Source organism: Tyto alba, unplaced genomic scaffold (assembly GCF_018691265.1).
Source record: "Tyto alba isolate M040663 unplaced genomic scaffold, T.alba_DEE_v4.0 Super-Scaffold_1, whole genome shotgun sequence".
Classification (NCBI taxonomy): domain Eukaryota; kingdom Metazoa; phylum Chordata; class Aves; order Strigiformes; family Tytonidae; genus Tyto; species Tyto alba.
This window is the reverse complement of record NW_024881261.1, coordinates 36,626,884-36,642,171: the sequence shown is the minus strand read 5'-3', so window position 1 is coordinate 36,642,171 and position 15,288 is coordinate 36,626,884. Positions and strand designations below refer to the sequence as shown.

Here is a 15,288-nt window from a genome sequence, read left to right as displayed (position 1 = left end):
AGCAAACTATAAATCTTATAACCGGCTGACACACCTACAAGGAACAGTTCCTTTACGCATGTAGACAGGAGCTTAAAACGTCTCTAAAGCAATGATTCTGATTAGAGATTTTCAGAAAGTTGAAGGTTTTTTGTTTGTTTGGGGTTTTTAAGATGACTTTTTTTCTACTTTGAATGAAGACTGGCTTTGTTTATCCTTTCCTTTTAAAAAAGTCAACTTCCCCAAAATACACACATTATCTAGGGAAAAAAAAAAAGACAAGACTGCATTATTGTTTACAGGTAACCTGTACCGTGGGCCTGAAGAGACAAGTTCCTAACTTTGCTAGGAATACATGCTTAGAGATTATTCTCCATTTATATCCCCAACTGTTAAAAGTCAGTAAAGGTTGAGGCTAACACGGACCCTTCCCTAGCTCAACAATTCATGTGCTTGCCTTCTTTACAAAAGCAGAACACAGTAAGATAATAAAATTAATTAATATATTTTTACCTTTTTTTTAAAGCATGTTTGAAAGGTTAAGTGGAAACGGTACTTGAGCAACTTACAATGTGTTAAATGGCTCCATGTTTTAAACCTGTCAAGCTCAGCAAGATTCTTTTTAAACCTATGTGCATACTGCAATACTGTTAACACAGAAAGTTAAACTCCTTCTCAAAGGAGAGAAAGATTTTCTCAGTTTCTTAATGCAAAACTACTGAACACTTGAAGTTCAAACAAAAAAAAATTATAATGTAATCAACACACATAATCCTTTCAAGATTAAGGAAACGTGGTTGCTATTAATTGTAGAAACCAAGGCTAAGCATATTTTAACATCTGGTTAAAATAAACCTGTACCAATAAAATGTCCATTCACGCTAGTTCATTTTACAGATTAAACTACCCAAGACGTCACAAATTGGCACTCTTGCATTATCTGTGTTTGGGGATGAAGACCAAACAATAAAACCAAACTAACCTGAGTTAAAAGGGTCTGCTGAGGTTGCTGCAACTTAAAATAAATAAAGTTATAAATTAATTTTATATGCTTAAGGAAATTGTACAATTTCACCTCCTCTTTACAAGTAAGAGTTTTTGCTTAATATGAGTCCCTTAATAGTCCTTTGGGGTTTGGTCATTTCAGCAGTCTGCATATGCATAACGCTGTGCTCATGTGGTTAATTTTAAGATTGTATAATCCAGGTTTATTCAGTAAGCAGAAATGCTGGGGTTTTTGTAACTGAAAGTTAATAGCAATACCAAAAAAAGTTTTGGCAGCTGGAGAACCTTAGGCCTGTAATTTTCATGTCCTTTTATTCTTTTTCAAAATCCTGTTAAGTTCAAAGAACATTAAAAAAAAAAAAAAAGTAAAAGGGAACTTTTTTTGGACAGTATCTTTCCAGCAGTTAAAATACATGGCCCTGTTTAGAGCAAAGTTTAGCAGGAATCAGGTACACATGGAATAGTGTGTATTTTTAAATTTCCTTTTTGCATGAAGGTAGGCAGGTTTCCATTCTGGATACGTCTCTCCAAGTTTATGAACTTCAAGCTCTCTTTCACTACAAAAAAGTATTACTTAGTTTCTTTAACAACTTCCCGCATGAGGATGATTTCGGAGACAAATCCTACAAGACACACAACCAACATTATTTTTAAAATTATTTGTGATGTACACAGTAAGAATCGGACAAACCTGTTGCTGTACACTATAGAGAGTCTGCTGAGGTTGTGAGTATTGCTGAAACAGATAAAAGCAGAATATCTCGTAAACAGGAAATATTATTACCCTAATTATACCAAATACAAGTTATCTGCTAAGCAGCTTTTAGATAGAAACTATTCACATTTAAATAGTCTAATACAAAACATAACTAATAGTATCAACATAGATTACTTTCATAACAAATATTCTCAACCTCTCGAGCGGACTCTGATGTACTCTTTCTAGGTAAGATCAGCAATTTTTTGTTAAGCCTAACACTTATAGAGTATCTAGGACACAGTATAAAATCATGCAAAACGCTATTAAGATACACATAGTGATGGAAGATACTTGGAAATTGAGATTTTCAGTTTAAGTGCAATAAAACTCCTTTTCCCAAAAGGCTGTCCATGGCTACAATTCAGCACCTCCGCAGCCAAAATTCCCACCTCCACAGGTGAATACAACTATTGATAACTGTAGACCTACAATCCCACTGTTTTTTTAAACAGGTTTATACTGCAATGTTCATCATTTCCCATTCTGCTTTTCTCCTGGATACTTAAGCTTTACAAAGCCACTGGTTTATATCGTTTAAGTTCACACAGTCAGCAACAAATGCTCCTTTTTCTTTACCTGCTGTAACGCAGCTGCTGCAGCTGCAGCTTGCTGCTGTAAAGCAGCTGTCTGAGTGAGCTGATAGTTGGTTGGTGTTTGTGTAGTTAGGCCTGCTGCTGCCAATGCCGTCTGCTGGGTGTATATGGTAGGAGAGGCTCCAAGCAGCGATGGCTGCTGTACACCAAGAGCAGCTGAAAAGAGAACACACACAGTAAGCACTAAGTGCAACTTCCAACAGCTGATGCTTCTGACACACTAGACGCAGTTATGTGATGCTTCACTCGAGTCAAACTCATGAAGTAGATAAATCCAATGCCAAAATTCAAGATAAAGGATCACACCTCACCAGCTTCTCTTCTGAACTCATTTACAAATGGTACACTGCAGCAGAGGGACAGGGCACCGCTTAATTTCCTTCTCTCAAGCTGCTCATGATTTTATAGCTCTAGTAGTCATCCCCATCTGCACCCACCCCCGACTCACACACACACACATTATTTCTTGAATGTATTCCAGATTTTGGATGAACCAGGTGAAGACTGTTACTCTGTTGTGTAAATTAATTAATACATTTCATTCTATCCGAGGGCAAGAGAAATCTTTACTGCAGTAGCAGCTATGGAACAGAGGCTTATGGAACACGTCCCCTGAAAATGCAAAAGGCTTTGCTTCACTCAGTGCTGTCTTTGTCTCTGAGTGAACTGGATTTTGTAGATGTGGGGGCTGGTAGAGAAGGAACAGCCTTATAACAACAGGGAGTTTAATCAGTCCCCACGTATAAAGGGACCAAGTCAAGCTCTCTCCAGCTCTTACTAGGAAGGGTCTGTGCTGCCTGGAAGGAAAGCTTATTTTATTTTATTGTCCGATCAGACTTTAATTCACTACAGAAAGATTAGGCAAATCATTAGGAGCACCTATCCACATGCTATGCCTCTTATGCATGCGATACTCCCAAACAAGGTGTGTTTAAGCCCTACGGACAGAACTTTCAGGGACAAAGAGCTCCGCACAATGCAAATCTGAGTGAAGAGCTGCAAACATATCTGGAAACCTGCTCCCTCTCTGGCAGGAGTTTTTAAAAAAGTTATCTGCAGCTGCATGATCAAATGTCACTTCATCAAGCTATTGGTCTAGTCCACATGCTTAAATAAAACCAAAGAGAAACTCAGCGGGGAAACGTATTGCCAGCAAACACAGGTCAGCCAGCCACCTTCAGAACTGGAGAACATGCAAGTTGAACAGGGTTTTCCTTTCTCTTCCAAAGCCATTAAAGAGACACAATGAAATGAAGAACAGATTTACAGTATTCTTCCTGCAGAGTTTATGCTCCACACAATTCTTACTGATACAAAATGAAGCTTTCATTCCTGACCCAGGGGGTGCAGTAAGAGATTGCTTGTAGTTGGCCATCTTCACCAGGTAATACACAAAAATTCTGTAACCAACCCCAACAGATCCCGAATAAGATAATCCTCTCTACCATGCTGTTCTTTCCAGCAGAGTACAATCTTCAGAAAACGAGGATAGCACTGTACATCTTACAATTCTGAAATTAAACATGGAAGAAATAGATAAGCAATGGTGAAAATAATCACCATCACTATGGTCTGTATCAAATATTGTCACATCAGTATTCCAGGAAGTAATTCTATTTCAATAGTGAAATCAAGCATTCCATAGCACAGCAAAATGACAGTATTTCCAGTATCACATGATTTTTTTCCCTGGAAAATTCTAACATTCAGGCTTCTTTAGATGTCAAGTAAGCCAACTTTGAGGCTTCTCCCACGACAGGCCCTCCATTCTCTTGATCCTCTTGCTTGTCCATCAGCTCCGACTTGAATGAGTATTTTTCACCATCTGGAAGCACACTCTCATGTGGAACCAATGCCTCATGTAACACACCTCAAACAGACCTTTTAAACTAATGAAGATGCTTTTCCTGGGACAACTTTCACTTTTCTTGGCAGCATTACTTTGCTGGTTCGCTCAAGGCAAATAACCAACGCATTTATCTTTCTCCTCTTATTTACACATCCTGAGCAGAAATTCCTATTAGCACAGAAATTCACATCATGCTATTATCTTTGAATCTGTTTGGCTACACTAGCGATCGTCATTCAGTCTAACATTCTATTCTAATGTTGTTCCAACACAGGGGGATGGAGTCAGGAAGCATCATCAAACAAGTTTCACAAGTTCTCTCCTACTTTTTGTACCAAGGATACCCACAGAAATATTAACATGCCAGGTCACAAAACCAGATCTTGGAGTTACTCTGCTTTTCAGTTTCCACTATGACAATTTCCCTCCCAGAATAACCCATAATTGTCTCAAACAATTCCAAGCCCATCCTAAGACTCTTACCCATTTTCTCTGTTTGGGGGGGTGGGGGAAGAAGTATTTTTTGCCACCCCTACCATCACTTTATGAGCATTTAATATTAACTGGATATCATGTCATCTACAACACCACAGACAAACTTACTAACAAAGACAAAAGACTGCTGATATCACCTCAACGTATAACACCTGTAGTAACAAGTTTTCCAAAGCTGTATCTTGCTCCTAACAATTTGCCCTAAAGTATTCCAGGAGTTTAATTTGACTACCTTTCAACTATGTACTCCTCTCAGTCAAACAGGCTCCGATTAAATAGGCAACTCTGTTTGCATTACTAGTTAAAAAAAAAAAAAAGTAAAAGGAAAAATCACACAGAAAAGCAAGAGATAGAAAATGAATCACAGACCAAGTGTGGAATTGACATCTGACTGCCATATTAATACTACTGGCAAGGAGCATCTGCAGTGATAAACAACAGCTTCTTAGGATTGTAATTATCTCAGTAAGTAGATGCCTTCCTTCAAATGCAATCTAAACAACCTGCATTCGCACCAAATGCTGCATGGCACATCCATCTGAAGGGGCTTGGATAGAAACTGGAGTCCTAAGCTGCAGCTCAAGCATCTTTCTAGGTAACAGAAATTTCTGTTGTGGCAAACACAAAGACAGTATTTAGCAGTCCCTCTTGCCACTTCTAAATTCCAGAGACCCTTTAAGATTATGGAAACATCCCCAAATAATGTAGTTACATACACCTCCTTGACAAGTGATTTAGATTTATTAGATTACAGTAAAGGAGTACCCTATCCAGGGCTCTGGACACCTTTCACAGTTGTCAGAAACTGCGAGTCTGGGTCTTCCTGTTTTGAAGTTTCTTCACGCTTAACACACTTGCAATATAAACACCATACAACCTATACCAAAAAAACCCCAAATACCTTTTAACAGGCACACAATAGGAACGAGGCTCAGTGTATTTATCACAGGACATCCCTTTACAGCAAAGCCAGCAACTGGTGCACCAGCTACTATTTCTTAGCAGCTCTGATCCACTACATGCTTGTCCTATTCTTACACTTTTCTTCAGCCACCTCATAAGGGCCACCAGCAATAAGATACTGAGCTTCAGGCACTTTTGCTTTCAACAGGTGCCCTGTTCTTCACTCTAATGCAATGAAGTCTCGATACAGCAAAGACAACAACACCAAGCAGCCAGAAAGCAGCATAGCTAGGACTTCCCCTTGACTACAGTTCTGCAAAACAGGCTTCACCGTGCAACCACAAATCACAACCCTGAAAACAGCATATGCCAAGCACTGCGATGCAAATCAAAGACATGTCAAAAAATTAATAGCTTGGAGAATAGAGGGGATTCTCCTTTGCAGGCGTTTCAGGAACTTGCCCATCATTATGCAAGTTAAAAGTGTAACAAGTACTTACAGAAAGCAATCTGTGCTATCCAGGAATTTTATAATTTTGAAATTTTTAAACTTTAATTTTCTGCAGTAGGTATGATTTAACTTATGCTTTAACAATGCTTAACCAGCACCACAGGGACTTTATTCTGGTTTTAGTCATGCGATGCACAAAACCATGAGACAAGGAGTAGCAAAAACAATTTCGCCGTGTTACAAGTAGGAGTCTCTCTTCACACACAGATCTTCCCTGGCACCTGAAATTACCATCTCTCTTCTAATACCACAGACACAGAGAGTAATTGGTAAGCTATCCTAAAGGGATCCCAGGAACCCTTCATTACACAGCATGTCACTCCACAACTACCTTGGAGTTTCACACCTCAGTAATGAAATGCCTTAACAAATATAGTTTCTTCTTCACCAGGGATGGCCAAGACAGCATCCAAGTCAGCAATATAAAAAAAAAAAAAAAAACAAACCAACACTCAAAACCAACCCTGAAATTACCTTTTGCAGTTATCAAACTGGGTTTGTAACAACATTACTCACCACTTTGGACAACAGCTTAGGAAAAAGCTATGTATCATGTTTCTTCTCTTATTAAAAAAAAAAATCAAGATTGCTTTCCCCCATACCCAAGGACCTTGATGCTTTGGAGAAGGAACCCAACACTTGGATTAAAACAGCTGGCATGCATAAATGTATGCGATACCTTTGGCCAATTCTCTGAAAATATATAAGAATTTGGTAAATGTAGTTTTTAAAAATCAGATTGTGAATACTGAGATTCTAAGCCAATCTGCACAACTTCCTGAGTGCAGCCACAGGTGAGAAGTAGTACATGCTAGTCAGCATGCCTGAGCACTGACAGCATCTCTCCACCAGGCAAGCAAGCTAGCTGGACAGTCACAGTTTCACGTAGAAAGGTGCATGAAAGGTGACTACTCAGCTGCAGTTCAACGGTAAACACTGTTCTTCAGCTCTCAGCAGTGACAAAGAGCACTGCAGACTTTGCAAAATAAATTTCCTGTGCTCTGTATTATAAATCATTATAAATCAGAAATGCCAGTAAAAAAAAGCAGAAGAATAAGCATGTACTTGGGTACTAAAACAGGAGCCGGGCATTAGAATCCTGGGGACTGGATTCAGTAGTACAGACAGGGAAGAAAGGACGCAGACACGGTGATTGTATATTGCAGCAGGAATAAGCAAAGAATATTGCACAGAAGGGTGTAAGGAGCTAAAAGTCTTCAAGTGATACTGGAAAGAAGATACAACAGTGTGAAGAGGGACATTGGGAACACAAAGGAATGTGGAACTAGCACAGGAAGAAGGCAAAAGTGCAACCAAATGTTAGTCTAACAGCTCTCATGTTTGAGTCGGGTGTTTCTGCATCAGATGAACAGCCCAAAATCCCTTGAGCTACTGTCCCCATTAAACAGGTGAAAAATCTCTCACAGCAACTGATGCTGACCAGTCTTATCCCAATTAAATTTTGCACTCCGTTTAATTTAAGGAGGCTCAGAAGTAGGCTAACCAAAGACAGAGTCATAGGAATAAGAAAATGGCTAAGAAGTTGGTGTGTGCTTCTAGTGCCCTTGCTCCATCCACCTCTTCTCCAGGGCCCCCTTCTGGTCCTGACTCGGTGAGGTCTAAGATGGCCGCCAGCTCCTTCCTGCAACAGGTTTTATGCAGCTTTCACTCTGAAACAGGACATAGAGCTGGCCCCTCAGTCTTCCACCCCTGTTTTTGATGCACTAGCTGTCACATCAGCCAATGTTTCAAGAATAGTCCAGCCCAGATGCTTCCATCCTTTGATCCCTCCGAGGTATCACCCAGTCAGATACAAGAACCAAAAGCAAATCCTGTGTCTCCCATGTCCCCCCATCCTGACCCTTTAGAGCTGCCAAGCAATTTCTCCCAGGACAGTAGTGCTATTTGGATAAGGGAAGTGTCAGCTATTCAGAGAAAGAGTGCAAAACTGCTTGTAGGCAGCTAGTGAGGTACAGCAACAGTTTAGGTAGAGAGTGGGACTGAATGGGCAAGGAGGAAAAGGAAAAGGCACATTGGGACAGAGTACTGTGGAACACATGGGGCGGGGGGCAGCAGTTCCCTGACTGTACGCACTCATTTTGGACCAGTGCCCAAAGGAAAAACTGCAGATGGAGGAGTCATTTGAGGAAAGAAAAAATGAGTCAGAAGAAAGGTTTGTTCTTCCCACCCCCCCCCCTCCCCCCGCCCCGGCCGTGCACCTCCAAGGAATGGCAATCATTCCCAACTTTTGCTAAGCTCCCAGACATAAAACCACTGACAAAGAAGCTATGTCATTTGACTTGATATCAAACTAGAGCAAGATGCAAAGGACAACTGCAAAAACCACACAACTCATTAGAAAGACATCTCTTCAACAAGGTTACTGCCTGCGCTCACATTTTCACATCCTGAATCCTCAAAGTACCACAGCTTTGTTGAAGCCTTTTCACATCAGACAATGAAATGACAATATTTAGGAAACACTTTGTATTCAAGAAGAAAAAAGGGCAGACCAGAACTGGAAACGGAAGCACCAAGATTCACCACACAGCAACCTTCACATTCTTGCCTCAAAACCTTTTATGATATAAACCAACATGAAACATGAAAATCTAGCCAGCTAGGTTTCTAAATACACCCGCCTGTGATTAAATAAGGCTTCTTAGCTAAATCAAAGGAAACCCTCTATCATTACCAGAGTGATACTTTTGGTTATAGGAATCTGAGTTCTAACTTGGCATTACAAAAAAATAAAATATATCCCCTTCTGCACCCAAGTAACAAGTTTCAGAGATCTCTTCACTATGTGAAATATGTCCAACTTATTAAGGGCAAAATACTTTGTAAATGCTGATTTAGGCTGCCGTGGAAATGAAACTCAGGCAGCACTTCAAAAAAATAAATCTGTTATGTCTTATTAGTACTGTTATTATTTAATCTAGCGCAACTCAATTTGATGAAAGGTAATTCGATTTACACATCTCTGGATATGAGTAACTTAATATGTTGTTTACTGACCAAGAGGATCGATAAGAATTCACCTGGGATTTTACTTATCACCCTTCACAAAAAAAAAAAACAACAAACAAAACCCAAGAGCTAGTATTAGGCAATGTTCTTTAATGTCTCTATTGTGTGAAAAACTCCCAACTCAAACCGTTTGAATAGAATTTAAATAAGTTAATTAGCGTGGTGCCACTCTTAACTGCATACGCAACTACAGAATCTCCAAATCTACTAGATGTCAGGGTTCAAACATTAAGTGATACGTAAACTGACCTGGCTGAGATACTGCAGTGGCTGTAAACTGAGTAGCCCAAGGGGGATTCTTCTGTCCTCCAAACTGAGCCATGGCGAAAGGCAAAATCTCCTGGGTGTCTATCTTCTATAACTGCAATCTATTAAAATAAAGCGCAGCTACAATCTTTGAAATATATACCGTCAGGCTATTTTATTTCTGGGTCGGAGAAAAAAAAAAAAAAAAAAAAAAAGTGTTGAAATATTGTCTTTACACCCCTAAACCTGGTGGGCAACACGCACCAAAAGCGGGAAACACAAAAAGTTACAAGACAAGCTATTATTTTCCTAAGGCACGATCTCCACCCTCCCCGTCTTAACAATGGGACTATCGCTGTCTGAACGCAAAAAAATTTATTCAAGTTTCCAAACGAAGACTACGGGAAAGGTGACTCTGCGGAACGACGGATATTTTTTTTTCTTTTCTTTTTTTTTTTTTTTTTGGTTGGTTTTGTTTTTTTTTTTTTTTTCCTTCGGTGGGGCAGCTGCCCCGCCGCCGCTCGAAGCGCTGCCGGCAGAGGCAGGCGGAGCGCTCTCCGCCGCGGTTCGGTTTCCCCCTCCCCGCACACGGGCACGTTCCCCACGCGAAACTCCGGCCCCGCCGCCTCCCTCCTTCCCTGCGCCCGCACCCGCCGCAAGAACCGCCCGCTCCTTCCCCGCAACCATTTTTTTTTTTTTTTTTAAATTACTTTAACCCACCTCAGCACCGCTAACCCTCCTTCCCCCCCCCGCCCCCCTCCCTTTTTTTTTTTTTTTTTTTTTTTTTTTTTTTGGCGCGCGCAGCCTCCAATACCCGCCGCGCGTAACCGGGCCCCGCCGCCGGCGAGCGGAAAACACACCACGGGAGAAAGGAAAAGGAGATGGAGGGGGCGGCCCCTTCCTCCCGGCCCGGCGGGCGGGAAGCAGGCGCCTCCCCACCCCCCGCCGCGGCGAGGCCGCCGCCGCCCGCCCCTTCCTCCTCCTCCTCCTCCTCCTCCTCCTCCTCCTCCTCCTCCTCCTCCTCCCGCCGCCCCCGGCCAACAACGCGGGCCTGAGCGTTCCCTCCCCTCCCCCCAGTAAAGGCACCACCGAGGGTTTGCTGCGGGGAAGCCGCCGCCGGTACCTGATCGGCGCCTGGCCGGAGCCATCGCCGGCCGCCTCCGCGCCTCCCGCACCCAGCGCGCCCCCGCTGCGCAGGCGCGCGCACCCCCGCGGCCGGCGGCGGCGGCGCACGCTGCTGACGTCCCGGGTACAACGACCGCTTACGCCGCCGGCGGGGCGCGGAGCGGCGCAGGCGCAGGGGGCGGGGGCGGGGCCGGGCGCGCGGGGAGGCCGTTAGGCGACGGGAGGGGCCCCGGCGCCATCTTGGCGCGGGCGGGCGTGGGGCGGGGCCGCCATCTTGCGGCTGGGCTCTGCTGCGGTTCTCTCTGGCCGGCGGCGGCGAGCTGCTCGGCTTCCTTCCTTCCAGCCCCACGAGCGAATTCGTAGCAGGCGTCAGCCTGGGCGGATGGCAGGCACCTCGCGTGTCACCTCACGCGTACCTCGTTGCTGTAGGAAATAGGCAGCCCTCATCCTGAAGCAAAGCCACGCATGAGCCCCTGAACACCCTGAGCGCTGATTTTATGCGCACAAGCTTTCAGGCTGTTTACGTGGAGGGGGGAAGGGGGGGTGTACCGGGATCATCTGAGGTGAAGGGAGAGCAGAATCACCAGAGGGACTCATCAAAGCACTTACGATCCTTTGAAACAGAAATTGCCGCCAGGAATCGTTGCAGTAAGTAGTTCAGTAGTTCATGAGCAGCAGTAATTTCTCCTCCCTGTTTTGATGATGTTATAAAGAGCCTTCCAGCCCTTAAATAAGTTTTTAACACAAGTTTGCTTTGAGGTGAAATACGCACTTAGGATATTATTTAACATTTGAGAGTCAACAAGACACACTTTGTAAATGAAAATGGGATGTCGCAGTGTTCTATTTGTTACTAAAGTGACGGAATAAAATCTTGAGAGGCAACAACATTAAACTAGCAGCGGGCTGGATTATGTTGTAGGAGGGCAACTAGGGAAAGAAGCAGGAGGCCACTGAGTGAAGGTAAATTTTTGTTAGCAGTTGATACTCAATAATACACAAAGACAGATCTACCTTAGCCCTTTAAAGTATATTGCAAATTACGTGAGGGTTTGGATATTTTACATGGATGAGTATAGTTAATTTCTAAATCTACACAGTATAAACCTGACTGATGTATTTTCCTGGTATAATTTGATCTGAGTCAGTTGGTTAAAGCAGAATCTGTACTCTTTAACCTGGAAATAAGATTAGGGGCTAAAAAGGTAACAGGAGTCTTTTCCACACCATAAAGAAAGAGGTCAGTGGTAAAATTGTATTAAAGGATAAAATAATTGTCAGCGAATGTCAGAATTTTATGAAGTAGCTCTAATCTTCAGTTATTTGGCCCAGGACCTTCTTATCAGAGCATGCATAATTCTTAGTGATGCTCTCAAACAAAGCCTTAGAAACTCGTAAGGAACCACAAGCCTGATTTTCTGTACCTCAAGTAGAACATTACTTCATGTACTTTCTCCTTTCCACATACACATTGCTACCATTACCTGGCAAATGTTGCCACTGCCATTTATAGTATGCTAATGCCTACTTCTGAATTCTTTAGGTCTTTCTATCCTCTTTTCAAGATAAACCATGCTGTTGTGATGAACAACAGTTGCAATGGAAATCATGATGAAAAAATGTGAGTACTTCTAGTCTTGTTTCTTAAAATAACTCAGGGTGCCCTAAGTATCTTTTAAGTACATTGGACAATTTAATCCAAAATTGATGAAGGGGCAGAAGTCTGAAAGATAAGACATTTCTACACGTTACCTTAAAATAATTGGGTATATTGAGAAAAAGATAGAAATTAGAAGGCAGAAAACATAAACTATATGCTGCTTCTAGCCTTCTCAGTGGTTACAGGAATTAAGAACAAGCTGGGGATATTGTGGAGAGAAATAATTTTTAGAGCTTATAATCAAAGAATGTCAGATGTATTTTGGTACAATCAAGACATTTAACAAAGATGAATGGAAGAGTGCAAAGAAAAGAATGTTGGTATCCGCAAATGCTACACAGTAGTAAAATCTCACAGTTAATACTTTGGATCTCTGGCCTTTAGTACTCCGCTGCCTACCTTTGATCAGGAAAGCCATGAAGTTGATCTATGGCACCTTCCACAGTTGTGTACATGCTCTTTACTAACCAGAGTTTTTCTGGAATGAAAACACGTGTATCCCCTTTGAACAAAGTTTCGTTTGGTACTTGATGAAATATATTTTTTTAAAAAGGTTTAAAACTAACAGCCTTCTGGTTTGTTTTTTTAAGGAGCCATGACTAAATGAGTTCTCAGAAACAACACCTCTTCGTATGCCACAACACAATCCTAGAAATAAATAGGTTTTCTACTTCCACAACAGCACCCAGCACTACTGATTCAGCACTGTAGAAGCAATAGCTACTACATGAAAAAGTATAAACACTGAAGTAGCAAGTAGAAGCATGCTGATCTTGATACTGGGTGTAGGTGGAGCATGGACTAAGAAGTGGATATCACAGGTTTCTAATGAGCACACTGGGTGTTCAAACAGCGAGCATATGGCTTGCTCTGACAGGAGTTTCTACATTAGCTCAAGAAATATGAAATTGTGCTGTTTCTGCACATAGTATAAATTTTGTACCTGCACTGATGTTGGTATGTATCAAGATTTGCCACATTGTATTTGTTGTTTGATGCAGTATCTCAGCTGAGAAAGGAAAAATAACCTCTAATTAATTTCAGATACACAAACACATTCGCCCTCAGTGAGGCTAATTACTCCAACTTCAGATCCCTGAGATGTTGAAGAAGCAGAAGAATAATCACATTTGTCATTAAATAAATCTTTACTGTCTTCAAAGTGCCCCAAGGTGTCTCACAACAGTGATTGTATCATAAACTTGCTACAAAATGAAAGTGTGTGCTTCAGGGGTTTTGCAATCTAAAAGGAATGACTGAGTATCAGCTGCAAATGATACTTGTCATTGCCCTTAGAAATGCCTTTAAGTTCTACTTTACAGCCTTGGAAAAGTAGATGTCCTATTTTTGAAATAGTGTGAAACAAGAAACTGTTAAAATGCTTGTCCTTTTGAAAATGAGAACATGGGTAAGGTTGGTTGTAAGGAAACGATAAGAACTGTATGCTTCAGAGACAAGGTCCCCTATTACCTACACTAGCACTGATTGCTTCACTATTACTCTTTAATAAATCACTGTACATTACTGACATTATATAGGGAGTTCAACACCATAATCGATACGTTATGGCTGAACACATGTTATATAGTGTCCTTTATAAAAAAAAAGTAAGCAAAACACTTGTCACTGTACAGCAGCAACAGAGCTGCTGTGATATTTCCTGCATCAGGTAGAACAAAACTAGTTTGAGATATCTTAGGTGCATGCTGTGAAAGAAAAATGTAGAAGAAAATGTGAAAGGGGCTTATTTTTGGCTGAAGAAAACCCGAAACAGATTTAACTGTATTCATACTATGTATTTAGGGGAATTCATTGGATGACAAATTATAATCTTCTAATAAACATTGTTTTGACAATCTGTATGACTGAGAAGACACAGAAGTTCGTGTTTCATACCAAACATGAAGCTACTGGAGAGAAAACTAATAATGATCAGTAACTGGTCATATTGCATCTGTCCTGCTAAATGTAAGACCTTTGCCAATTACAGGAAGATGGTTATTTCACTCATTTTTAATGATGAAAGCTCATTACTTTATGGTTTTCTCATAGTCTTGTTGGAAATACGTTTCCATGCATCCTGCTCAATTCCTGAATTAACTTTCAGTTCTATACATGTTACTACTGGAACCTGCTCTCTGTAGCTGTTGATGGGTTTATTTATGTATTCTCTTCAGAGGGTCAGAAAAGATCATTCTGAGATTCAAACACCTTTCTAGATATCCAGGAATACCTGACAGTTTCAGTTAATGGCTTTTTTGACACTTAGGTTGTAGGAGCCAAGTGCAACATGTAACTTTCTAAGCAAATTATCATAGTTTTCTTCTTGCACAAAAATTTCTGTTGTAGTCTTTATGACTGTAGTCATGTGTACTGAAGCTTTATACTTTTCCAAACACATAACACATTCAGTACTGTGAGTTTATTACATACTGCTATACAAAGTATTTGACAAAAGTGTTTCTGAACTGGCCAGACTCCTCAGGAACATAGGAGGGATGTCAGAAAGTTAAATCAACCTGATCAGGCTTAGCAGACTGCAAATAGCATTTATTTATTTGTTTGTTTGTTTTTAAGAGTCACAGGGTGAAGAAGGAAAGGCTTTTATGGTCTAATTACTATATTGGGACAAAATTAAAGGGGTTGAGAATGGAATTCTGACAAAGTTTGAATTAGTATAAATGCTCTAGCATAAAATTATTTTGAATACACACCAGGAGCACCGGGAAAATTTTTCACCTTCATGTAAGAAAGAAATTTTTTGCAGTGAGAACCATCAAATCACTGGAGGAATCTCCCCAGAGATGTGGTGGAGTCCCCATCACTGGATGCAGCTGGACAGGGTGCTAGATAATCTCATCTAGACTCCCTTTTCCACAAAAGGTTAAAACAGATTGTCTTCTGAGGTCCCTTCCAGCCTGGGGTGCTCTGGGATCTGTGAACATCACAATATATTTAATTAGTAAAGTTTGCTAAGGGAATTGGTGGTGATTCAGTGAAATGACTTAAGGATCACGCTTTCAGGGAGCTCAGCAAAGAGAATCATATCTCTTGGTAAAAGTTGTGAGCATTTACTGATGTTGCAAAAGTAGTTGGAAACCCTAGTCTGATAAAGGTCCTGTTTCTGGAAGT

General features: G+C 41.2%; 1 protein-coding gene across 5 annotated transcripts in view; it reads right to left on the bottom strand.

Annotated features, from left to right (window-relative positions):
- Positions 1–10,589, bottom strand: part of CCAR1 (cell division cycle and apoptosis regulator 1) — a 29,932-nt gene extending 19,343 nt beyond the window's left edge. For 2 of the 5 annotated variants that reach the window (XM_032994552.2, XM_032994555.2), the window contains exons 1-5: positions 10,495–10,584; positions 9,375–9,493; positions 2,321–2,493; positions 1,676–1,720; positions 962–994 (exon numbers count right to left, since the gene is read on the bottom strand). In XM_032994552.2, the coding sequence (XP_032850443.1) occupies positions 962–994; positions 1,676–1,720; positions 2,321–2,493; positions 9,375–9,447 (324 nt within the window). In that variant the 5' untranslated portion in view covers positions 9,448–9,493; positions 10,495–10,584. Of the gene's footprint in view, positions 1–961; positions 995–1,675; positions 1,721–2,320; positions 2,494–9,374; positions 9,494–10,494 lie in introns of all 5 variants that reach the window. The other 3 variants (XM_032994553.2, XM_042797546.1, XM_032994554.2) reach the window with 3 other exon arrangements.
- Positions 10,590–15,288: the final 4,699 nt, after the last annotated feature.